This window comes from Copadichromis virginalis, linkage group LG11 (assembly GCF_057382275.1).
Source record: "Copadichromis virginalis isolate Kocher_CV1m ecotype Utaka linkage group LG11, C_Virginalis_male_GT1.1, whole genome shotgun sequence".
NCBI classification, from domain to species: Eukaryota; Metazoa; Chordata; class Actinopteri; order Cichliformes; family Cichlidae; genus Copadichromis; species Copadichromis virginalis.
Window position 1 is genome coordinate 24,323,231 of NC_140628.1, and position 27,639 is coordinate 24,350,869.

General features: G+C 41.2%; 1 protein-coding gene across 2 annotated transcripts in view; it reads left to right on the forward strand.

Moving 5' to 3' along the window:
* Positions 1-3,539: 3,539 nt before the first annotated feature.
* The window catches only part of celf3b (cugbp, Elav-like family member 3b), a 33,316-nt gene continuing 9,216 nt past the window's right edge, over positions 3,540-27,639 (forward strand). For both annotated transcript variants that reach the window (XR_014923053.1, XM_085473948.1), the window contains exons 1-4: positions 3,540-4,474; positions 4,747-4,777; positions 5,234-5,477; positions 7,454-7,536. Coding sequence is in view for 1 of the 2 variants with exons in the window: in XM_085473948.1 (XP_085330074.1) it covers positions 5,333-5,477; positions 7,454-7,536 (228 nt within the window). In the remaining variant the exon portion in view is untranslated. The remainder of the gene's footprint in view (positions 4,475-4,746; positions 4,778-5,233; positions 5,478-7,453; positions 7,537-27,639) is intronic.

The window sequence follows — 27,639 nt, forward strand, 5'->3', positions numbered from 1 at the left end:
GAGTGAGTGTGTGTGTGTGTGTGTAATGTGATGTTTCAGATAGGAAGTGTCTTTAAGGAAACCCTGCCAAGGTCAGCTGCTGTCTGAGATGAAAATCTAGGAGTGGATGAGCTTGTGTAATGAGTAGGACTATCAATAAGGCAAAATCAAACCAGGAAAGAAGAGAGTGGATGCTAAAAACTATAGGACCTTCATTAAACTTAAATATCGCTTAAGCCGGTGTAGTTTCCTGATTCCGTATCAGCAATTCTGGAAATGTCAGCCCGAGTAACTTCTAATAATTTCAGAACTTTTTGGTGGAGAAGTGATAATTTCACATAGAAATTTGTGATGTAAATGTATACTTTTACCTCCCATGGACGATGTAATGGGCTCGGACCCCATTTTGGCTTCAGCACTGCCTCAGTTCTTCAATACATAGATTCAACCAGGCAGTGGAAACAATTTGGTCCATATTTACATGGTCGCATCATACACGCTGCAGATTTGTTGGCCGCACATCCATAATGTGAATCTCCCATTCTACCTCATCTTAAAGATACTCTATTGGATTGAGATTGGTGACTGTGGAGGAAATTTTAGTGAAACTAACTGTCATGTTCAAAAAACCGGTTTGAGATGATCTGAGTTTTGTGACATGGCGTGTTATCTTGCTGGAAGCATAAATCAGAAGGTGGCTACATTGTGGTAATTAAGGGACGGACACAACAGCAGGCAGGCTGTGGCATTTAAACGATGCTCAGTTGGTACCAAAGTACCTAAAATGTGCCATGAAAATATTCTCCATGCCATTACACCACCACCAGTAGTCTGAACTGGCATGATGAATCCATGCTTTTACAGTGGGGCAAAAAAGTATTTAGTCAGCCACCGATTGTACAAGTTCCCCCACTTAAAATGATGACAGAGGTCAGTAATTTGCACCAGAGGTACACTTCAACTGTGAGAGACAGAATGTGAAAAAAAAATCCATGAATTCACATGGTAGGATTTGTAAAGAATTTATTCGTAAATTAGGGTGGAAAATAAGTATTTGGTCACCTCAAACAAGGAAAATCTCTGGCTCTCACAGACCTGTAACGTCTTCTGTAAGAAGCTTTTCTGTCCCCCACTCGTTACCTGTATGAATGGCACCTGTTTGAACTCATCATCTGTATAAAAGACACCTGTCCACAGCCTCAAACAGTCAGACTCCAAACGCCGCCATGGCCAAGACCAAAGAGCTTTCGAAGGACACCAGGAAAAGTATTGTAGACCTGCACCAGACTGGGAAGAGTGAATCTACAATAGGCAAGCAGCTTGGTGTGAAAAAATCAACTGTGGGAGCAATCATCAGAAAATGGAAGACATACAAGACCACTGATAATCTGCCTCGATCTGGGGCTCCACGCAAGATCTCATCCCGTGGGGTCAAAATGATCATGAGAACGGTGAGCAAAGATCCCAGAACCACATGGGGGGACCTGGTGAATGACCTGCAGAGAGCTGGGACCAAAGTAACAAAGGTCACCATCAGTAACACACTACAACGGCAGGGAATCAAATCCCGCAGTGCCAGATGTGTTCCGCTGCTGAAGCCAGTGCATGTCCAGGCCCGTCTGAAGTTTGCCAGAGAGCACATGGATGATACAGCAGAGGATTGGGAGAATGTCATGTGGTCAGATGAAACCAAAGTAGAACTTTTTGGTATAAACTCAACTCGTCGTGTTTGGAGGAAGAAGAATACTGAGTTGCATCCCAAGAACACCATACCTACTGTGAAGCATGGGGGTGGAAACATCATGCTATGGGGCTGTTTTTCTGCCAAGGGGACAGGACGACTGATCCGTGTTAAGGACAGAATGAATGGGGCCATGTATCGTGAGATTTTGAGCCAAAACCTCCTTCCATCAGTGAGAACTTTGAAGATGAAACGAGGCTGGGTCTTCCAACATGACAATGATCCAAAACACACCGCCCGGGCAACAAAGGAGTGGCTCCGTAAGAAGCATTTGAAAGTCCTGGAGTGGCCTAGCCAGTCTCCAGACCTCAACCCCATAGAAAATCTGTGGCGGGAGTTGAAAGTCCGTGTTGCTCGGCGACAGCCCCAAAACATCACTGCTCTCGAGAAGATCTGCATGGAGGAATGGGCCAAAATACCAGCTACTGTGTGTGCAAACCTGGTAAAGACCTATAGTAAACGTTTGACCTCTGTTATTGCCAACAAAGGTTATGTTACAAAGTATTGAGTTGTATTTTTGTTATTGACCAAATACTTATTTTCCACCCTGATTTACGAATAAATTCTTTACAAATCCTACCATGTGAATTCATGGATTTTTTTTTCACATTCTGTCTCTCACAGTTGAAGTGTACCTCTGGTGCAAATTACTGACCTCTGTCATCATTTTAAGTGGGGGAACTTGCACAATCGGTGGCTGACTTAATACTTTTTTGCCCCACTGTATGTTGTTTATGTCAAATTCTCACCTTGTGATCCAAATGTCACAACAGAAACCAAGACTGATCAGAGAAGGCAACATTTTCCTAGTCTCCTCTTGTCAAGTTTTCCGTGTGAATTGTAGCCTCAGTTTCCTGTTCTTCACTGACAAGAGCATCCACTGTGCTCTTCTGTAGTAGCCATTTCAATTTGACTAACTAAAATGTTCACTACATGCCAGAAAAGGTATTTAGTCGCTGCCATGTAGATGCTGATTAAATATTTGTGTTAACCAACAGTGGAACGGGCGCACCTAACAAACTGGCTGGTGATTGTATGTTTTAAATTGTGGAATGTAAACTCCCTCAGATTGACCATGCCCCCAGTTCCCACTAATTTAGGGGGGAAGTGTTCTCTATGTCCTCCAACATAGCTAAAGATTTTCCAATCCAGTGGTACTGGAACAGTTTGGAGCAGTTTTCAAACAAGTGCAAGGTAGAGCATTCATAATGCTTTAGCTCAACTATGAAGGAACAGAGGCAAAATCAGGATGTACTCTCTTCTTCTCATTCTTTTTTTTTTTGCAAGGAAGACCTATGAGTTCCAGAGGGCTACAGCCCTTTACACCGGGGTTTTCATGCAAGCCTGCGTGGGCGGGGTATATATGTTGGATGAATGTGGCTCACAGAGGGCACGATGCAAGACAGGCAGATGGTGACCTTTGGGAGTAAATTACCATGAACCTTATGACTCTGTTCCCTCAATCTCTCTCTCCTTTAAAGGGTCCGGGCATGCACACTGGCTTTCAATTCAAAGATGTGAATAAGGAGCGTGCTGTTATCGATAACTCTGGAAGTTTGGGGTTTTGGGGGATATCACAGTTAAATAGCCCAGTGTCTGCCGGTTTTCCAAAATACAGGCTGTAAAGTAGGCCAACTCCAACCTCGAGCTATTTCTCTTCCCTCTGTCACACATTTCACTCTGTGTGGGTGTGAGCGTGAATTTCGGGCTCGGGCGTGAACAGCTGTAGTAGTCGTGACTGCGTGCTCGACGACGGCGGCGCGCTTCGGCTTCAAGTCAAGCAGCTTCGTTTCAGCACCAAGGCCAGGGCTCGCGGCGAGAACAATAGGCGGCTCCGCGCACAGAGTTGGCTAGGCATCGTCTTTAAAGCGGTCACCTGGAACTAGTCGCTAAGATAACACGGCGCTAAAAATGCTAAAACAATCTTTTTGTTTTAAATACTGAACACACATCCACAAGTTATTGAGTAAAGCTTGAAAAGATTACCGAGACGTTTAATCTGGATTTATATTTTTATTTTTCGTGTGTGTACGAGAGGATTGTTATTGACCGTCCCCGCGGCTGACGTCACGCGCTAGCAACCGCTTTGGAGATAGGAGGGGGAGGGGGAGACAGAGAGTAGAGAGACACCGGTAGCTTTAGGACGTTAAAAGCCATAGAACCGTCGGACGGGCCGGTCGCTACAAGAAACAGAAAATAGTAAGAGCAGCTCCCCATTAACGGTTAGAACAATAACGACAAGGCTGAAAGATCCCGTTACGAGTGACCGATCAAGTTTCAACAGTTTTAAGCTAGCCAAATTCTAGAAGCTGCTTTGTCCATTATCACTTTGTTATAATATAACAGGACTTGAGAGTGGTGAAAGTGATAACTCTGGATTTGTAAACCCTGAGAGGTTGGGACTAAGTGCAGAAAGCGGTGGTGTTCGAGCTCACCTGCCGCCAGGACTTCTTCTCCGTCACTTCCACACCCGAAGACCGGGAACACCGGGATTTTTTGTGGATTTTTGTTTTTTGTTTTTGTAAAAACACAAGGCGAATCTATAGTATTACACACCGAGGAGAGAGGAGGAGGATAAACACAAACACACACACAGCACGGCAGGCACAAAGAGCGGGGAGCATCCAGAGAGGGGAAGAAGGCGGACCGCACGGAGAGATAGAGCGCGGTGTGAGGACAACAACCCGACTGAGCATCCCTCTTTAATTTCTGATCTGCTCAGGAAACACTCTGCACGGCCGTACAGTACAAACGGTAAGAGCTTTGACGTGTGCAGCCTGTATATTCCCACGTCTTGTTTTGTTATGACGAGAGTATTATATATATAAATATATTTATATATATGTGTGTGCGTGTGTGTGTGTGTACATTGAGGAGGGGGGGGGGGGGTGATCGGACAAAGAGCAAGGGAGCCCCATGACATCCGTGTGTATGCTGTAACCTACAGCTGGCTAAACAAAGAAACCGCTCTATTGCAATGTTTTATCCCCAGTCACACTGTTTCCTCTTCTTTTTTTTATGTGTAGCGGATCCTGAACGCCGTTTATCCACAGAAAGGTAACGCATCTGCATACATATTTTCTTTTCATATATTTTTAATTGGAGCAAAAAGTGCTATTATTGTTTTTTGATTGGCTAATTAACATTTGCATAATTGTTTTACCGGAAGCAACTGGGGCCCTTTGTCATCAGCGTGGGCACTAAATACACAAATTATCTATAGTTTCTTTTTCTTTAACGTAATGGATGCATGTATTTTATTATTAAATATATTCATGAAGACATTTGATCTGGAATTTATAATCTTTTTACAAAATTACAATTGCAATTTGGCTAATACTATAACACATGTGATAAATGTTTTATAGGGTAAAATAACCAAGGAAAGTATCCTACTGTAATATAAATCTGTGAAAATGAATTATTATTATATAAATAAATATTCTAAGGATAATAATAGTTATTTTTCAATTGTTTTCTTTTCCTCTCCATGTTTCTGGCTATGTCCCAAAGACTCCTCCAGCATCAGTCGCTCCTCTCCAGGGATAGCTGCTCCCGATCTGTTTGCCCCTGAGCCCTGCAGTACCCAGTTGTCCTCTCCACTTTGTCCCGATGAAGGAGGCTGATGCCATCAAGTTGTTTGTGGGGCAGATTCCCCGTAATCTGGAGGAGAAGGACCTCAAGCCTATCTTTGAGCAGTTCGGCAAGATCTATGAGCTAACTGTGATTAAGGACAAATACACTGGCATGCACAAAGGTAGGATCTGCCTTCGTAACCCAGAGTTAAAAAGATGCCTCCGGTGCTTGATAGATGTGCGACACAGAGGCAGATAGATGAGTGAAAATATTTCTGCGTGTATGTCACATGTATCCATGGAAACTGTCACAGTGCCTTCGTGTCTTCATTTTGAGTTCAGGCATGAGATCCCGAAGACGAGCAAGCAAACTCAGTTACTGCCCGTACACTGCGAGCGAACTCGCTGTTTTGCAGCAGCATGCTTCATAAAACAATCGGGTGCCTAATGTATTTAAAAATTTACTCCAATTTGTAAAGCTTGTGCTCCACAGGCGGAAAAAGAATGTGATAAAAAGTTTTATAATATATGATAAAGAGTGGAAATAAGGATCTCCTGATAGATGCCATGAATGAAAAATAACTTTCTACTGTAGCAAAACCCATTCAGGCACACACATGCACACACACACACACACTGACCTGGGGTCCTTTGTGTTATGAGCCAGATTAGACTGTATGCTCCAATCAGTGTAATGGGGCTGTAAGCTAGGGTGACACAAGGGAAAGAATCTGTTGTTTTGAGATTCCCCACAGCCACAGTAAGCCGCTCTTAAAAGCAATGAGATGGACCATAAGATGCATGTGTGTCTATGTGTGTGTGTGCCATGTACTGATCCGAGTGCCATGTCAGGTGTGTGTCTTATCATTCTTTGTATTTCTTTTTTCTTTTTGTTTTTAATCTCATGGCACCATTAAATCCCGAGATGCGCACTCCGTGAATGTTAACTTCATTTCTCTAATCTGAATCTACATGAGCCCGTCTGAGATGTCACTGGGATGCTAACCTGCTGCTAATCTTGTTGTCTTAGTGCTGGTGACAGGTGTAGTAAACAGCTCTGGGCAGCCAGCTCTACTACCCACCCTTCCCTCACACACACAGACACAGGTACAACACGTAGGAAAACAGAGGGAGTGTATCTGGAGTGATCGTGAGGCATGCATAGTGGTTGGTATAGGGCAAGAACCTGACAGTGGCAAGCCTGCAAGGCCTTGTTAGCCCCACGCACACGTCTGTGGTGCTGTCATGTGTGCTGACTCGTGGCGTGCCGTACTGAGATGTGCCGTGCCGTGGAGTGTCCTCTTCTGCTCTAGAGTAACATCATTAGGGAGCATAGTTACCGTACAATGCATGATTATATATCAATATTTTAATCTTCACGCGTATATCCAGAATATATGATGACAAGTAATCAGGAAAGGTATTAGAAAAGACAACATTTAAAAGATTTAAATGGATGATGACGGAGAGTGTGTGTGTGTATGTTTGTGTGTGTGGGGGGGTGCAATATAACAATACAGTCTCAAGGCAGTGGTGAAGTAGTCATAATCGTTAATGTATTTATTCATGTTCCTGGACACCAATGTTTCATTTCTTCATGTCTTGCACACATTTTTTGTTTTTAATCTGTTTGGTGTCATGTGTAGTGATTTGTCCACATTCGGAGACTGAAGGGGTTTGTGGCAGAGGGAATAATTTCCCCGCTTATACCAGAGATCACAGTTTAAGTCAGAAACGAGACAGATATTTACAGTTAATTTGTGTCATACATTATTAATTGTCTTTAAAAGCCGAATTGATTATGTTTAGAGAAAGATCAAGGTTTGGGTTAAAGTGCATCACATCGCCCTGTTGTCTTGGTTGCCAGGGTGACAAAGCCCCGGTCCAGACTCGGGGCTGCAGACATGAAATATGCCTCCTATTAAAAAAACATTACCTTCAAAGTTGTGCCAACTGTCTTGAAAAACAATGACAATTTGTGTCCGTGAACATGAACAAATACATTACTTTTTTTGGTGACTATTTCACGTTTTGCTCTGAGACCCGGCTGATAAAGACAGAGATAGAGGATGACAAATATTAGAGCCGTACCCTGACCTTTTCTACCATTACTCTCTCCCTCTCTCTTTCTCGTTCTCTGCCTCTTTCTGTCTGACAGGATGTGCGTTTCTGACGTACTGTGCGAGAGAGTCTGCGCTGAAAGCCCAGAGCGCTCTTCATGAGCAGAAAACACTACCAGGGGTAAGTGCACATCAACAGACATAAATACACACACATAAACATCCCCAGATAAATCACACTTAACACTTATGTAACAATACACACAAGCTTCCATGTACATTCCTGTTGTAGCAAACATACAGACTCTGTCATCCGATTTACACACACACACACACACACACACACACACACACACACACACACACACACACACACAAAAGTGGCCTCGCATCAGTGTGCGTTTGTGTGATTGGAGGTTCAGCTCCCATTAGTAACACTGACATAACTCAGCAGCCGGCAGGCGTCTTGCTGCTAAGGACAAACACTCCCTCTCGCTGGAGACACATAGGGTACTCCGTAAGCATTATCATCTCCATTTCTCTATCTTTCTCTGTCGCTCCATCTCTCTGTCGGCCCCTGCGTTAGCCTCCGGTGATAGCTCCCGCCTAGAGAGTGTATGTAATTAATGTGGCCATTCCCCTTTGTCTCATCCCAGTCTCCCTCCGGTCGCTCCAGTGAGGGATTGTGCGCTGCACCGGGGCCGGGGTAGGACGGTGTTCATTATGGATGGGAAACTGCGAGAGCGGTGTCTGTCTCGCAGGCTCTACCTCTCTGTCACTCCCGCTCTCTCTCTCTCTCTCTCTCTCTCTCTTTTTCTTCCCTCTCTGACCTGATTTCCACTGCAGTTAAAAACAGATATTACAGTATGCGTTTTGGAGCATTTTGTATTTTTGCACACTGTGTGGCTAAAATACGAAGCGTTTAATCGAAATGGCATTTTCCCAGTTTTATCCGACTCCCAATTTCCACCATTTAGAACAGAATAGTAAGCGTGCTTCTACCATCTCTGAGGCGCTAGCATTCTCTCGAATTCTCTGTTCGTTGACTTGCTAATGATCAGAATTTCACTTCATGCACCTTCTTCCTGAGCCAGAGTGTTGATAAGATCTGTGTGAAAAAAACTGTGGAAAAAGAGCGTGAGGAAAAGGCGTTGGGGGAAGGGAAGTGTTGTGACACACACAAGCATGAAATCTCTGCATACATATTGCAGTCATGCATGCTTTTTTTGAACCTCTATGCAGTCACACATTCGCAGTCACCTATACAAACACACTATAGTGACAGTAATCCAATTAGAGACTGCTAAGAAGCCTGACCTTTTTTCATAATCACCTTTCTGCTGTCTGCTGTGTCTCCCTTTTCTTGTGTGCACTGCCCTTTGTCCTTTAACTCATTCTTAGTTTCTCTACATTCCTCTGTGATGTCTCTAAGCGCAAAAGGGAAATCATCTATACGGCTGACTTACAAGAACATAATTGCTGCAAATTTCCAGATAAATTGTGATAGATATTCTGGACACACAGAGGAAACATTTGCAGGGCGGATACTCATTAGCTGCAAAGATTTACTAAAGAGTCAGCATGTAACAATCAGAAGCACCACTCCCCTGAGGAAGGCTGGTGCTGAAACAAGGGTGTGGCATTCGTGGGCTGATATAGGCCTGGACTCTTCATGAAAAGCATAACTTTTTCTGCATTTGGTGTGTCTTGGTTTCCGGTTGGATCACTTATTCTGTCTAATTTGAGCCAGAAGTGTTCATAATGAAGCACTTGCAAGAATTTTAGCATGTCTGAGCTCAGTGAATTGGTTCATGAATAGCAGTAAATGAGGGGCTGACACAGTTTGTCATCAACACTTCCCTTTAGTTGAAGCACTCACAAATATTTCCATCAGCAGCCTCATTAATCACTCTGGATGTCGTTTGGGGTTGGAATGAGGACCAAAGTGCAGCCACTGAAGTAGAGGGAAGTAACAAAAGTCGAGTCTTTAGTTTGGTTGACATAAAAAGCCCTAAAAGGGAAGTGACACGCAAATTCAAAAAAATAAACTCAAAGAGCCTGGGAATCAATCAAGAGAATATGGAAACAAGAAGGGGAAGACAGGACTACACAAATATACACAGATGAAAACGGTCAACGATGGGTGAGGACGGTTAGGGTGGGGCAGGCGATCTAGGGGGGAAAAGACCAGAAAGTAAAACTAGTACAAGACACAAAATTAGCATTCAGAGTAAAACAATAAACAAAAGACAAATAGGACTGAGTATGAAAGGGTACTAAACAAAAAGACAGAGACAGGAAAGCACAGGAGGAAAAAGTCATCAAGACATAGAGAGAGAGAGAAAATGAAGAAACACTACCTAAACTAAAAACACACGAACAGACATGTATTAATCTCAAAAGAGGACCCAAAGCCCAGTTAAAATAAATGAATCAAAATTGTCTCCAATACTAATACAGTAATGAAATCAAAACAAGAAGCACAGCTCAGTCATATTTAACAAATATCCAGAGCCATGACACTGGTTTGGTGACTACAGCTAACGAATGATAACATTTTAAAGCGATTAACTAAATTAAATTAAATGTCTCCATTTAATTCTATACTTTGATGCTTGGCTTTGGTAACTTTGTATAGAGCAGCTAAGGTTTAGCTCTGCTATCACATTTCACTAACCACTGAAACCTGTGTGTCAACCCGGTCTCGTGCCAAACTGTGAAAAATCTGTTTGTTCCTGATCATGGACACAAATATTGTTGTCAGCACGACTTTGAAACTATTGTATTTCAGTGCTAAGTATATGCTTTGTGTGAAATCCAAGAAAATTTTCCATTTTTCCAAACCTATCCCAGTAGTTTAAATATCCAATTCGCTAGTTGTGCATTTCTTTGTAAGTGGCGTTTGGTTACTAAAAACATTAAAGAACTCCTTGAAAGTGACAATTTGGGATCCGGCCACTTTGACCTTCCGGCGATTATTTCTCCCATTATCTCTGAAACTCTGAAAATCTCTGGCTGGCGCATCACAGTTTAAATCGCTAAACCTAACCAGGCTGTTTTTAATACCAAAAGCTATTGTATTTTAAATAGATAACATCTTAAAAAATAAGACAAATGATTAAAAATCTGTCACATGCAAGATTCGAAACAAAGTTTCTGGTGTGACCGGTGAAATTTTGTTTTTTCTTTTAAAAGTGGAAAATATGAACTTTTTGTACCCAAACATAAATCAGTACGTCCGAGACTAGCAGAACAAAAATGTAAGGACAGGAAATCTGAGTACAGGACCACAGAAAAGCTGGAAAATTCGTTTACAGAAACGCAAGTTAATAGATTAGAGCTTGTGACTGTTTCGGGAACTGCCGTGAGACTGCGTTGCGCATGTCTCCCTTCTCCCTCGTCTCCGTTCCCTTGCCTATATTGACTTCTTTGACGGGATTTAGAAATGACTTAAGAAGATTTTTCACTCTCTTTCACACATCCTCCCTTTGTCCCATTCTTTTCTCTCCTTAAGAAATGCTTTTTCATCTCTTCCGTATTCTTCCTTTTATTTCCCCAGACCTGCCATATGCTTTCTCTCTCATTCAATTTCATCTCCGCACCCCCCCCCACTCTCAAATCCCCTCTGTCCTGTGTTCAACTCCTCCTCCTGACGTCTTCCAGTTTCTCTACAGCAGTAGAATATTACACTAGCCTGAACCCTTTCATTTCATGGTATTCCTCTCTCATCCCTCCTTTTCCCTCCCTGCTGTCTTTTACTCATTTTTTTCTCTCACTGCACACTAGCGCTTCCTCCTCGGATTCTCATTTCACAGTCATTAATGGTAACCCTTCTAAGTCCTCCTTCTCTCACGCGCGCGCCATCTCCCTCCTCCACCCTCCCCCTCGCAGTTCCTCTACCCCTCGTCTCATTTCCCCTCCTCTTGATTAGTTGACCCCTTTGACCGTTTCACCCCCCCCCCCCTCCCCTACTCTTCTTCTTTGCCGGCTCTATTTGTTAAGCTTTGTGATGAATTTATCACAAACTCATTTTCATAGTCAGATTCTAAGCTCCCTGTGAGGCACGAGGGCTGAGGTCTGTGTGTATATGTGTGTATGCGTGTGAATCTCGGGATCACTCTAAACTGCAGGCGGCGGAGGAACGTCGGGCACCTCATACAACTTTAATTGAGCTGTAGCATCACACACTCTGATGTGTTGCTTTTACACCCACGGCCTAGCAATTAAACGTTCGATGACAAGTCCAACGCTACAGAGTGTTACTGCTCCTGCCTGCCACTCACCGATGGGATTTAATGCTCTGATCAGCCAGTAGAGAAATGAAAAGAAGAAGAGAAATGCATAGAGGTGTGCTCTATAGTTTCAGCAAGGGGCGATAGACTGTCAGACGGAGTAAGAAGAAAAAGTGCAGAGGGATTGAGAGAGGGAGATACGAACAGATGGCCTTATCAGAGTGTCCTGTGCCTTGTGTTTAATTTGGACACAGAGGGAATGAGAAGCGACGAGGGAGCATGACAAGAAGAGAGCGAGAGGGAGGGAGCAAGATAGTACATGATATTTGTCACAGTAGCAGAAATTTAACAGTGGAACCACTATTAAAGTCCTGCTGTAGCACACAGATGTTTTGGTGTATTAGATGTGGTGCAAAGATTCCCTCTGGGATACATCCATGTGAAAGCGCTTATGTTTATCCGCCACATATTAGCATTTGTTTTCACATGAAGATTAAATTCATATGTGCATGCAGGGGTTTCCTCATTATTCCCAAATGCAAATAATATAAATATTTAGTGTCGTAAAAGCCTGCCCCCACAGATGTATTCCTGGTCTTATTTTGTAGATATCTTATTAAAGGTGTCTCATTCAAGGAACCACTTTTACTTCTGCAAAAAGAGCCATACTGTAGTGGATGCTCGATTTTAAAGGCTAAAATATATCAAATCAACAGCCGAGAAATTATTCTATCAAAGCAGCCAAATAAATTCCACAAAATAGCTTAAATAAAGTAGAATAGCTGAAATGAATTCATACAATAGTAAGACAAAACCTCAGTACATATAAAAGCTTTGATGATCCACAGAAATACACTGTTGGCTGGCTTTGCAGCTAGTGTGGGTCTTGTTATTTCAGAGAGATTGGGTGATACCATGTGTCCGAGGTCAGAGGTGAAGGCTCAGCTTCCAGTGAACAAATCCAGGATAACCATTAGAAGGACATGTCATCCCCAAAGAGTGTGTGGACCACTGCAATCTAGCACAATGCACAGGCGACATTTTGGATACATATTCTTCTCTCCTTAATAATAATTATGCCTGCAGTCAGAATATTTCTACAGTATAATTAGTTTGACATGTTGATTTGTTGCCTGGTTATATAATTTTTTTCTCACATCTTTTCTTTCATTTTTGACAGTTTTTTATGTAAGTTAAAAAGCTTGTATTTCTTGTACATTCATTGGAGACACTAACAGACACACAGCTCAGTCATAGTTTGCTTACACGTACACCGGTAAAAGACACTGTCATACACACAGGCACACTCGTGCTCATGCAAACATCAAATTTAGAGTATCCTTGTTTCATCCTAATCCCCCATGCATCTCTCCCTCCCTCTGTCGCTGTTCATCAGGCCACACTTCCCTCCCAGCCTGGCTAGATTTTAACCTCGTATCTCCCTCTGCTCTCCATCTATCGCTCTATCTCTCTGCAGCCCTACTGCTGCTGTATTTCCTCCCATATCTCTCCTCTTATCTGCTTCTTTTGTTCTTTGTTGTCGATATCTCTCTCTCCATTTAATCTGCACGCTCTCTTCTCTTTGTGTTTATCGCTCCCTTCATCTTTGTGCTACTTCAAACACAACTGTTTGTACACACACATACGTCTACCTGCTTGCACACACCCACACACACACACACACACACACACACACACACACACACACACACACACACACACACACACACACACACACACACACACACATCTGTTTGGTCACGCCGACATCCGCAGATCTCAATGTAGGTGAAATTAAAGTGTGATAAGCAGCTTACCAGGTGTGTGTTGTCATGCTTCACTGCTCTCAAGGCAGCACTCTGCTCCCTGTTTTTTGATTAGAGCCAAACTGAAGCTGTCTCTCTCTCTCTCACACACACACACACACACATACACGATGTACTTTCTGTGACACACTGAATGTCTAATGAATTATTATAAAGCCAGAAGAAGCACCACCAGTACTTAACAAAAGAGATACTACAGAGGAGTAGAATAAAAAGTAGAATAAAAGTTTGTAGTGGTGATATTGATTAAATACATTTAGTCTGACACTGAGCACTGATCCAGCTTTTTTCATTTCCGATATGACACAGTTACCTTGGCTTTCGGTTTCTACTGATAATGAGCACTGATCCGATACCAGCCTTAAATTAATAAGCTGTAATCCTCACTGTGAGGAAGAGACTAGGAATCCTTCCTTTATTCATAAAATAACATCAGGCTATACTTAAACATTTTTTTCTCAACAAAAGAACAGTCCAAGACTGTAAATGTTGACTCACTTCATCAAAGTTAGCAGTGAAGTAAAAGAAAAAAACTTTTTCAAACACACAAAGAGTGTAGCAGTGTGAAATCCCTCCAAACTCTGAACGCTTTGCTGTTACTTTCCCCCCATTCCCCACATTAGGTCTCACACTAACAAACAGTGTGCTGCTGCGTCATGCATGAGCTGGAAATCAGAACAACAGAGAACTGATGTGAACAGCACGATGCACCGGTGCATCGCTGGTTGTTTTAGAGTTAATGCTGGATCTTGGAAAAGTGTTGGGATTTTACTAATTCTGTGAGGTCTAAGCTCTCGCTGGCACCCCTAAACTTATGTTGTGGAGAAATACAGAACAAAAACATGGTTTGTCAGGTGTCAGTCATAATGACACTGGCAGGGTTATAAGCAATATGCTGTTTGATGGTGTAAATTTAACTACAGTATTTTCAGGGTTAAGGCTTGATCCTGGAAACACGTCTATAGCTGCTAAGCATTTTATTAAGTCAAATCAAAAATCAAAACCGTGGAAACTGAACTGACTTCCACAACATCCTGTGTATGTATAGTATTGATGAGATCAGACACAGATGGTTAGACGGTGCAGAAACAGCAGCCTCTTCTTAATAATTAGTGTCACTTCATTCTTTTAAGGGCAGCCCAAGAAAAAGAACCAACATTGGAAATATCACCATAAATAATCGCTTTTCCCTTTAAGTATGTCAGTAGTGTTATGTGCCTGGGAAGATAGATGCGATCTCTTCAGGTATACATCAACCACTACTTTTAGTTGATGTTTATCAGATCCACTTAGAATGTGTCCATGTTGTGTACGTCCTGTGTGTGTTTCCATGTGGAATCTAAGATGCTTGGCAGACAGCCTCCCTGTGGGGCAAAGCTATGATGAGCAATTATCCACTAGGGCGACTTTGTAGGCTAATTTAGCATATTTATGTGGTCAGCAGCACTGTTTACTATTCCCCTTCACTGCTTACTGCTACACTTTCAATTTAGAACAGACCCCAAATCTCTCTCTTTCTCAGTTTCTCTCTCTCTTTCTATATTTCCTCTCTGTCTCTCCCTCCTCTCCCTCTATCTCTCCCCTCCTGATGGGGTTTGTGATGTGTATCGCTTACCCCCTCCCTCGTGCTGTTTCTCTATTTTTATCCTCGCTGTGTGTGGGATGGGAAGGGAGTAGAGGGACAGGTGTAAAATTGTGTGTGTGTGTGTGTGTGTGTGTGTGTGTGTGTGTGTGTGTGTGTGTGTGTGTGTGTGTACAAGAAGTAGACAAAAAGAGGAGGAGCTGGAGAGAGTGATGCAGAGGGGATATGCAGAGCAGAAGGGTGTTTGTGAGGGGAGGGATTTGGCTTGTTTGTTTAAAACAAAAGTCTTTGCTCTGTGCATGCATGTGTGTGTGTGTGTGTGTGTGTGTGTGTGTGTGTGTTTGTAAGTGTGCATGTGGGTACATTTTTGCATGAAACATGGGCAGAGAAAAAGTGCCTGCCTCATATTTCACAACAAAAATGAGGCAGAATCTAATCATAGCCTAATAAAAACCTGACCCTGGAGAGCGCCTGCCTCTTTAAGACCTAACACACATACACACACATGCACACATACTCCAACACACACTGTTGTTTATACATGACTCCAGAGGACATTACAATGACTTACATTCATTTCCTAGAGACTTACCTTAACCTTAAGCTAGTGCTGGGTGGTATGAAATACGTATGGTCGTTTTTAAGATTCTGGTGGTTTCGTTTTATGTCACAGTATTGTTATTATTAGTATTATTTTTGCCTATGAGCTTACACACAGACTTTAATGTCATCATAAAAAAGAAATAAAACCTAAAATAAAACCACACAACCATAAGCAATAAATGTTCTAATCTTAGGCTCTGCTAATGAAAATCATTGGCACATGGCTATAGAGGCTGCTTTCTGTGATTTACCAGTGTAAACAGATTTTGGTCCTCATAAGTACTACCTGAACAAAATAAACACAGAAGGACCTTCATGTGTTGGCCTGTTTGTAAAATGATATTTGTGTGGATGGATGATTACCAGGCCGTGTGTCTCTCAGATGCTGAACTCTAAAGTAGCAGTAAAGTTGAGTCCATATCACACACCATCTGCTTTGTAAAGCCAGACAGCTTTAGCACAGCCTTGTGTCCACGTTCACTGAATGAAAAGACCTGAGTTGTAATTTTGTGAAGTTTGCTTCAAAACTTGCACAAGCACAGCTTTTTTGTAGCTATTTAAATCTTGGGTTCACACATTGGCTTATTGTAAACTGCCCACTGACACTAAAATCCTCATATTTAAAATAGAGAACTGTTTTTTCCTGGCTGAAAGTGGCCCTTTAGGGCGGCTATGCAAGTAAGCATGATGTGTCAAGGCAATATATTAAAGGTGCATATAGAAAAATATATTTATCCATCCATCCATCTGTTTTCTTCCACTCATCCAATTCAGGTTTGCAGGCATAATAAATTTATACTTGAGTAAATTCCCTCCACTTAAAAAAAGACTTTGCTTGGGGGGAAGGCCAAAACCTCTTTAGTGAGCAGAAACCTTTACAAAATAAGATAGATGTTCCACGTTAATGCAGATAGAAACTGGAAATACATTTGACTGATTATTGTAAGCTTACAAGAGGATTATCTTTCCCATTTGAATAAAACAAATGCATTTCAGAGTAGAAAACAATTGTCAGAAATCAGAGTATGCGAGGATCACTTAAATGCGGTGACCTTAGCAGATCTCAGCATTTGTTCTTGGATCGGGCTTTCATCAGTGATCACCCCTTTTTTTTTTACTTGAATTAATTTACTCTTCCTAACACTCCGTCTTGCATAGATTTTCATGGCATGGCATGCTTTGGCATGAGTTGGCATCTTTTATTTTGTCCATGTCCATGTGAGGCTGTCTTTCTCAAAGCTACAGCTTGCAATCCAGACATGGTGTCTCAGCATGTAATATTTATGTGTCTATACTGAGGCGGACGTATAGAACAGGACCATGCCGGGGGGGGGGGGGGGGGGGGGGGGGGTGAATGAATGTGTGAATTTGTGTGAATGAAAGGGGAGGTTAAGCGGAGTGGAGGAGGGCCGTGAAGAGGTTTGGCATGAATAGGGGTGTATAGACGGGGAGGGGGGAAGGGTGAGACAGGGGAGGAGTAGAGGAGTTCGGGTTAGAGAGAAGGAGGAAACAAGACAAGAGTTTCCCATAATGAGCGTGGAGGAAGGGGCAGGCGGGTGGTGTGCAGAAGAAAGGGCTTTTTCTGGGTGGTGGAGGAGTGGGAGGGAGTCAGGGCGCACTTCTGTCAATTTAAACAGAGACATCTGTCAGAGGGGGCCACTGGTGTGTGTCTGAATATGTGTGTATGTGATTAGGCAGGCAAGGGGATGACAGGACTTTGGTTGCACCTGGGGTATGACCTCCGCTCTGAGGTCCCCCCTCTAGCCACACTCCAACTTCGTATCTGAATAATGGCCATTTTCCTCTGACCACAGGGCAATACTGGAGCTTTAAGTGACCACATTACACAAACGTAAATCACCACACTTAATAATGCTGCGTTCAACAACAGAAAACAATGGGAACAGGACAACAAGCCTCATACGGGAGACAGAGAAAACTGGGCTCCGGGTTTTGCTTTTAGTTCAGCGACCGTGGTTGTGATTTAGTGCTATATAAATAAAACTGAATTGAATTACTTAACTAATTTCCTGTGACAGCCTGGTCTAAGGCACTTAAAAATTGTTCATAAAGTATGAACAAATTCCGCTATGAGAATATTGATAAAACACTGATTTGTGTGTGATATGTTCATACACATGATTTACACACAGATTTTTGGATACGCGCTGTTAGTAAATGTGGTGTGAAAATGAGGCTGTTGTGCCTTATTTAACAGAAATCTATGCTTTTTTCTGCTGTTTCTGACAATTTGAGGTCAGACAAAAATGTCTTTGTAGATTGAGTAGATTAAATTCCAATTAACAAAAGTAGTTAACAAAAATTATTTTATTACCATGCTGGTGATTTCACTTTGGTTCTAGCTGAAATCTCTTTAGGGAATCCAAAAATGTATATGTGCAAAAAAAAAAAACAACAGCCATGAAATACTAGTTGGTTGACTGACTTTTAAAAGTACTGCAGTAGTAACTTGTTGATTATAAGATATTTCTTAGTCACCTGCTTTAGCCAGGCCTGAGATAGAGCTGTGCCTTCATATAAATATGAACAAGCCACATTTTAGTAAACTACTCATTTACATACAGTCCCTGGACCACATCATATGAAGCTGCACACTATTCAGATACCATATAGACACAAAACAAAGAACACAAACAAAAGACAAATACATAAAATACAATCATACTAAATTAAATATGATCACAGTTCTGGTTTGCTATAAGCCTTTGTGGAACATGTAGAATGTTCCTTTGTTATAACTGGTAAGCTATTCCAATATTTACTTCTGTTCACTGATAGCACAGTTTGTCCAAACGTGGTTTTGCCTAGAGGCACCTCGCAGTGAGTTCTTTGTATAATAAATTCATTTATACAAGGTGGGGAGGGCATTTAAATTCTTATATATAAAAAAGGCTCTGTTTTTTTTATTTCTCAAAGCTGGAAACCTTTTGTTCTTTCAAAAATGTCCCAGAAAGTAAATTTAAAATGACCTTTTATCAAGCTTTTTTATGGCTTTAATGAAAAGTGATCCCGTTGAGGGTCGTTCCACAGACTCTTCAGCATGTAAAAAAAAATTCACTGAAGAATGAAGAATATAGAGGGAATTTAGAACATTTTACATTTAGAAAAATATAGGTTTGGATTAGCTTGAAATGTAACCTTCAGGGTTATACACTGCTTATGTTAAATTCTATCAACATTATTTAATCAAAATGAGTAAAATCCTTTCTCTATTTACCCCGAAGCAACCGAGCTATTTTAGCAACGACTATGACTCAGTGGAATTATTTATTATATAATTATATTTTATGGAGGAATACATTTTAAATTTGTTTTTGTAATTTCACTCAAGTTTCCTGTACCAATAAAATGATATTTATTTAGTCAGTTACAGTTAGTTAACTGAGAAAAAAAGTATATTTGAATAAAATGTGCATTACACTATGCTAGTATCACTTTAACACAAAATATTAATAGTAATAGTGTGAGCAACAGCAAATTTTAGTTTTGTTTCAAGTTTTTGGGTCAGGATTGGATGGTTTCCCTTTATTACTACTTTGTTACATGTTTCTATTACATCTTTCAAAAAGACTATTTAAAATATTTTGTGGAGAAACACTTAAAATAATGAAATAAATGAAAAACTATTATGGGATTATTAATGGCCCCACACAACTTTATTTTTCATATAAAAAGTTTGAAACGTTGTAAAAGAAGAATATGAATTAAAGAGATTTGTTATACAAGCGATAAAGTGAAAAAAGGCTAAAGCGGTATACCTTTTAAAATTTAAAGTGTAAACTATGAATTGTTTTCCAAGAAAGAGAAGTTTAAAAAAAACAATTTCATACATCTATTTTATTCCTGTGACATGCAAAAAAGCTAAATCATCACCAGTCAGTGTGGTGTTTTTAGTTCTGTTAGGCTGTTATGTGAACACACAAGTCATTTACATGTTTTTCTTGCTTTAATTTTCTGGGATCCTGCCTCATGCTGTAACTATCTGAGCATTCAAGAACGTGTCGCTGGCTCCGTGTTGAATGTAATCTCAGTGAATATGAGATTTTTGCAATCATGAATTTCTATGGCTCTGAGCAGCCTTTTTAATTCAGCCGTTCGTTTCTCAAAAGACTTACACTCCCTAAAATAGAAAGAAGGTCCAAGTGCATAGGTCTAGCAGTTATCCGCTATAGTGCTGTTGGATTATGTTGGACTAAATCCAGAGGATCAAATTTCAGTGAGTGCTCCACTGCTGCATGCAGAATGTTCTCATTGGGGTTTGACAAAAACAGCATATAATATTATAGGGATCAACAGGGTAGTTAGTTCTGCTTTATGGATGGTTTGGTGTCATTACTATGGAGCCTGATAAAGAGAAAAAGAGAACGAGAAAGAAAAGAGAATATGTTGCTAATCCGAGAGGCTGGTGAAGGGTTAACTGCCACACAGAGTATTGAGTGGAGAAGAAGGAGGGCGGACTTCTCAGGTGTGAAGAAGAGAATGAGGGAGAGACAGAGGGAGGAGGGATGAGAGCAGGGGGATGGGCCGCTCAGGAGCTTGTATTGTGGTTGCAGGCCCCCGTTACCAGGCAACGGAGCTGAGCTGAGATGCCAGGTTGCTAGGTAACCTGAGGGATGCAAAGCCTAACGTGGTGTGATAGAGAGACGAGGTGGGGTGGAGCTGTGCTGCCGAGCTGCTCCACCTCAGCGCTCACTGTATCTGTTTCTCGCGTTTCAGTGTCTTCATCCAGCTGTGAATGAGAGGTGTGAGCCAGGGTGTCACATTTACCATATCCTACATGTGATACCCCGGGGTGGCTATGCATGGAACCATAACCGGCCACATGTAGTGAAAGCGAAGCTGATGTCTATGCGATTTCCTTACATTTTGGACCATCTTTCACTGTTGAGTAACAGTAAAATATTTTAAGACTATTACAGCGAGTAGAATTTTTGTCACAGTCCTGATGATTTTCCTCGGAAAAGTGAAAACTTGGTTAGCATGGAGTATTTTAATATCACTTAAAATTAGGGCTTGATTATGACAAAAATTAGAATCACAATTCATTAGCAAGGACCGCAAAACTGAAGGTAAATGAAAAAAAGGGGCCCACAAGTCAATCTATGCTTTGTGTTGGTCCCAAGTCTGGAAAAATGAGGAGGGATGTGTCAGGAAGGGCAAAGGGCATCAAATCTTTGCAAAAATCAAATATGCAGATCACCATAATTCCACACTTGATCAGTCCAGACCTCGATGGAAGCAGGTTATGAAGAAGAAAAAGAATAGCAAAGATGATAGATGAATTACAAGGCCTCAGTGAGGGTCCGGAGCAGCGTGTGGGCCCGGCTAAGCCCTCTGATATCTGTGAAAAGAGGGGGGGGGGGGGGGGGGGACGTGGCATTTATAGATTTATGACAGCAAGGGAATTGTAACGGGTGTCGTTCCGCTCCTGAATTTCAGATCAATTATCTCCAAGATTTGTTGGTCACTATTTAGATCACCATGGCTTAATAAGTTAACTTCACTTTTGAAACATAACGAAAATTGCATTTTCTAGTTCAGACTCCTCGAAACCAAAGGGTTTCCAAACAGCTGAATTGGTTTCACTACTCTTGGTAATCAAAGTCGCTCTTCCTTTCATCTTGACTTTAGCTGAGCTAAACCTGCCGCAGTCTTTTCTGAGAGCAAGTTTGGTGTTTTAGAGAAATATGTGCACCGCTGTGAGCAAAAGATGAAAGAACAGCAAATAAGAAAAGAACAAAACAATTGCTTTTGTTCTTGGACAATTGGAATTGTTTTACTCAAATTATCCGTTATCATTTAATTATTTTCAGCATGTTTTTCTATAACTACACATCCTCTTTGTATTTTTTTGTTAATAAATAGATTCAGGAGAGATACAAAATATAGTTATTTGGTGCCTTTAACATTAGGCCACTAGATGTTGAAACCATGGATTTAAAAAAAAAAAAAAATGAAGTAGTTAATCATTTGCCAAAATAACTGCAAAATAATTTACGCTCACTGAATTATTGATGCTTCTCTCTTTAAAAATGTTTAAAATTCAAAATTTGCATTCTAGCTTAAAATGCCTGCGTGATCACCATCAATTGTCCTTAATTTTACAATTAATTTGTTTAATCAGACTTACAATGTGCCCTCAACTTTGTTGAGTCCAGAATAAAGGTAGAGTCGTATAAATCAGTCATGTGGATTAGTCTAAAATATTTTTTTCAATATTCACAGTTAGAAACAGTTGTGCCTAGCTTAGTTTTTTGCATGCTGATGATGAGGATGGGTTTACTAAAATTCATGGAGAGAGTAAGAAAGTAAGACGTAATGGTAAGAAAGAAGAAAAAGAAAGATAAAAAAAAAAACGCCGTGATGGCTACGTCATGGGGTATGAAGGGATTATGGAGCTGAGAGTCAGGGGGAATTGAGGATAGGCGAGAGGAAGAGGGAGAGAAATAATGCTAGATCGTGGAGAAGGGGTAAAAATAGTTTTCCTTTCTTGTGCACTCTGGAAAATAGACATCTGAAATTGTGTGGATGGAGTGCTCCAGAGAGAGATTGAAAGGGGGGAAGGGTGGACAAACACACATGCACACACACGCGCACGCTCACGATTGAATGTTGTGATTCTGTGCTCTGTAATCAGTTTTATATTACTGTTTGTGATAACATTTGTTTCTTCTTGCGATTTAATGACAAAAAAGGGTCAAAAGAACAAAATGATAACATTGATTCAGCGCCGTCGTTTAATCCATGTCCCGAATAGTGTTTGTGCGCTCACATTTACATGCACACACTACCCCCTTCCCTCATAACACTGTGCAATGGTTTATTCCACTGATTTTGTGTAGGTGGGGGAGGGGGGGGAGAATACGATTTGATTGGATAATCCAAGGATTTAATATCCCCTAATCCTGGCACAATCCTCTCTGCATTACTGCAGGGAGTAAGATTAACAGTATGTGTGTAGTATGTGTTTGCTTCGGTGTGTGCCAAAGGGCGGATGCTCTGAGAAGGGGGAAAACTGTAGTGGATACTGTGTGTCAGTGTATGTGTGTGCGTGTGTTGTCACCTCAGCATGCAAATGGGCTGTGTTTGCATGCCGTACATGATCGTGCATGTGTGCGTTTGTGTGTGTGGATGTGCCTCACACGCACACCATCGTATATCACATATCTCACCCTCATGCGTGGCCTCACATATGAATTCACTTTCCTCTGAGATATAGAAACTCTGCCTCTCAGGGAGGGCTTCTTAGTATGCAGCAGGACGGATCAAACCACGCTCCAGTATGAAGCCAGCTCCTTGTACGTGTTTGCAGATGGTTACTGTTAATTAAGCCCTAATTGGAACGTGAGTAATTAGAGGATAATTCGACTCGAAAGGAGCATGTGGCTGTTCATGAGTGCTGGAGTAAAGGAGACAGAAATACAGTGTGAATGACTAGCGGGGGCTATACTATGTTTGAATTTTTCACTGGGGCTCAAGGGAATTTTAATTACTACAATGTAGATTCAATCCCTCACCCTTACTTATTAAGACTGCCTTTATCTCTCCATTATTCTCATCTTATTGCTCATATATATTTACATTTACTCAGGGCTCATTTTTCTCTCTATGATGCTACGATAAGAGGATGTGTTAGAGGGACGCTGAACAGGGGAAAGAAGAATTTACATTTTAAAAAATGTCTGGTATGAAAATGTAGGTAAAAGGCAGACCTTTTACATGTGATAACTTTGCATACAAACGCCAAAATCTAATTTTAGTGGTATTTTTATTTTAAGGCTTAACCATCAAAGCGGTTTGGAGCATATGATAGCCATGATTCTCCTGTGTCAGAAGAAATCACAGTTAGAAAATGAGCCTCATATTTAAATGTAGGTAAACAGGAAACCTTTTAGATGGTATTTTTTTTGACAAGCCACCTATCGCACGTGGAGATGTGGCTCACAGATGTGATTTTCTGTGAAAACAGATTAAGCATCCAGGGTACCGTTTTTTGGGGGTTTTTTGCTACTCACTGTCAGCGACATTAAAGTGCACTTTTGCTTTTGTTATATATCCTATACCAATGGCGCAAAGGTGGGAAGAATTTAGTCTAGATTGTTTTAGATTGAGACACTTTGAGTGGGTGTAAAATTGATTTTCTTGCTGTCTTTGAATGAGCTTAAATGTGAATTTCAGCCCTGAAAAGTTCATGTGGCTACCTCCTTTTTTACTTATCCTGCTTTAAAAAATGCTTGTAAAAATAAGGTGACTTAAAAAAAGCACCAAATTTTGACCCACCCCTTTGTACATCTACATGAAAATTTTGAAGCGTTTTCATGTAGGGCTTCATTAAATATACTGAAGTTATTTTACAAATCAGCCGATTCTGAGGGTTTCATGATATTCTGTGTGTTATGTCCTTATGATAAATGCTCATCTTTCTCTTATTATTTTACAAGGCAGGAAAAATGTGTGATGTTAAAGCCAGCAAACGCTCCTCCAGCACAAATTCTTTGTTTACTCAAAGAGCACAGGAGTCGCCCTTGGCAACCAGCGTTCTTGTTTACCTACCCAGTGTGCCGTCATATGATTGCCATGACAACGATCTCGTTGCTATGCCAATTTTCCAGTGCTATTGTGTCTTTATGCCGGCCGACTGCACCTTTCACCTGCTGCTTTTCCTCATCTCTTCTGATTCTTCCTCTCATCCTTTGCAGTACATCATGTGGGATTCATATTATATGGTTCTATTAAAGTTCACACACACACACACACGCACACTCGCACAGATGCTTTGATAAGCTTTGATTCAAAGGCCTTAGTTTGAAATCAGGAGGTGTTTCTGTTCAGTCTGTTTCAAGGATGAGCTTGAATAGGCCTAATGAATGAACAAATGGAAGAAGTGATAGATGGCTAGAGGGATAGGGAAAGGGTCAGTGGATGTAGATCCTGCTACAATCAGCCTGCTCTACAACACAATCCGAAATCAATGGACAAGACGGAGCTGATCAATGAGTTTGTATCACAAGATGGATGGCAACTTAGATGGACAGCAAAAGCACCCTGAGCAGGGCTAGGATTATGATGGATGGATGGATGGATGGATGGATGGATGGATGGATGCAAGGTTATGGATGGATGGATGGATGGATGGATGGATGGATTCAAGGTTATGGAAGACGGTCAGATAAGATAAGATAAGATAAGATAGAACTTTATTAATCCCTCGGGTGGGTTCCTCTGGGAAATTCGATTTCCAAAAAAGCACAGCACCGACAGAAGTTACAGAGTTACAGAATATTATATATATATACACACACACACACACACACACACATATATATAATACAGAGACAATATAAATAAAATATACGAAGGGGATAAATAGAATAAATAGGAATAAAAAATAAAAATACAAGTGAATTGCACATTTCAAGTATTGAGGTCTATTGCACTGTTGACTATTTACAAAAGTATTGCACAAAAGGTATTGCACAGTGAGGTGAAGAGGCACTACAGCTTAGTTTAGGGGGAAGTTTATGTGTATTTTCCATAAGGTTATGATGATGCTGACAGCTTGAGTCGATAAAAGTGTGGGGTTAAAAGTACATATCATTCCTTCCTTTGCACACCCCTTGTGTGCCCATGTTTGTGTGTGTGTGTGTGTGTGTGTGTGTGTGTGTGTGTGTGTGTGTGTGTGTGTGTGTGTGTGTGTGTGTGTGTGTGTGTGTGTGATGGCCTTGTCTTAGATCAATAGCTTTGTGGTGACAGCTAAGAGCTGATTAATCAAATGTATGGATCAGTCTCTCGCTGCTCTTCCCTCTCTTCAATTACCAGCTTCATTACATTGCCTTAACACCCCACTGGGACCTCTCTCCATTCTTTCTCTCCCCTTCCTCGCTTTCCCCTTCCTCTCTGTCTCTTCCCATCTTTTTTTCTTCCTCTGTTTTTATCACCGTCTTTCAATAACTATAGCTGTAAACTACATATTATTGAGCTTAAAATCCTATTTTGATTGGCAGGGAGGTATTAATATATACATGGATCCTTTCTGAGACCTATATATAATAATATAATACTATTATTATAATTTCCTCATTACTATTATTATTATTAATGTGTTAAAGAACAAACAGCAAATCTCTGCATATGAATGAAGATTATATTCCTCCACTTTTTAGAGTAATGTACCCACAGATAAGAGCTTTTTGGTGAGATCCATTCCGTTCCTTTTTATTCAATACCTTTTGTTTTTTGCTCTATGTTCTTTATTTGTTCTATTTTGATTAATCTTTTGTTTACAATCAAAAAAGTATATAATTAATAATAAATAGTTTTAGAACTCATTGTGAATTTATTTTGCAAAATGTGAAACTGTACTTGATGAGCGTGTTTTCTTGCTGTATATTTAGATGTCACTTCACTGGCTCATATCTCCTTTAGCCTCGTCTCCTACCTCCATCCCTCCTTTTGATCCAGCCTTCTTTTTTCTCTTCTTGTTTCCTTCTTTTCATCACCTTCATTCTGCAGCTCTGATCCTCCTTCTCTCTGCCCTCCTTTTCTCTTCCTGTGTTTTTATTCCCATCTTTCAGTAACTCCTCATAGACATAAAGTACCTATTTTAAAGGAAATATCACATATTGACTGGCAGTGAGACATAAGTACATGATTTCTTTAACATTATTTATTTCAAACTTTTAGAAGTTATTTTGAAACTAGAATTGTCTTCTATGTCTTTGCGGCTTTGCCCTCCTCCCTTCCTTCCACCCCCCTGCTTCTCTTCTTGCTTTCCTCTTTTCACCGCCATCATTCTGCAGCTCTCCTCCTCTTCCTCCTCCCCCAGCCCATTCCCCTGGCATTAACACTGTGCCTCATTGCCTCAGTGCTATGACTAAGCACTGTGTGTGTTTAGTATGTTTTTGTGCCTATGTGTGCTTCTACGTGTGTGTGTGCGTCAGACCTGTGTTTCTTTCTCTAAATAGCGAACGAATAGGGGGAGACATGGAGAACGTGTGTTTGCACGCGTGCATTAGCATTCATGGCAGTGGATGGGTGTAGTCGTGACATTTTTTAAAGATAGAGCAAGTCACGACTGAATCACGCCCAGCTCCTCCCTCCCGCCCTCCCTCCATCCCCTATTTCTCTTTCTATTCTTTTTGAATCATCCTCTCAGGGGCAGCTCTGCTTTCATCCTCCCACACTCGGTCTCTCTTTCTCGCTCTTCATGTACTACTTCTTTTTCCAGCCTTTCCATTCATTCCCCAGGTTCCTCTTGGCCTTCCACCTGCCCTTTCAGTCGGTCGAAGTTAGGCAGGGTCCCCCAGGTCTCTCTCTTTCTGTCTCTCGTTCAACATCCTTTTATTTTTAGCTGACTGCGCCTGGTCCTGTTACACACTTGTCATTTCACCCCACTACAAAATCTCTCTCTCTCCCTTGCCTCCCCCGCCTCGTCGCCGTATCTCAACCTCCTCTTGTCCCTCATCTAATCCGTAGTTCTTCAGTAATCCTGATCAGCTGGCCTGCATTCTTAATCTCGTCACTTCTCAATCCTCCTCTGTACTCCTGCATGCGTGTGTGAGACAGAGAGGCTGAAAGAGAGAGAGAGAGAGAGAGTGAGAAATCATAGGTAGTAAGACTGTGTGCGTTTGGCAGGGATCAACCAGCCTCGGACAGAGTTCAGACACACCTGTTACCTGCTAACATTCATTTATCTGCTGCTAAAAATAAATCCCACTTGGATACACACAGGAGCCACATAAAAATATCAGCTACAGTCTATTCATCTTTACTTTTACAACAATATTAGTATTTGTGTCTGATTTGTCATTACACTTGATGCTTGTCTGGATTTCAAAACATGCCACAAAAACCGATGTTTTCCCTGACTCAATATCAGACCTTGGTTATGTACACAGGTGTGAATATTCAGCATATAGTTACAGTAATGAGTCTGGGTTATGTTGTTTAAGAGATTTTTGTGCATTTTCCTGGTATTGCTGCCCAGTTGGTGAACAAAAATGATTTTTTTTTGCTAAAGT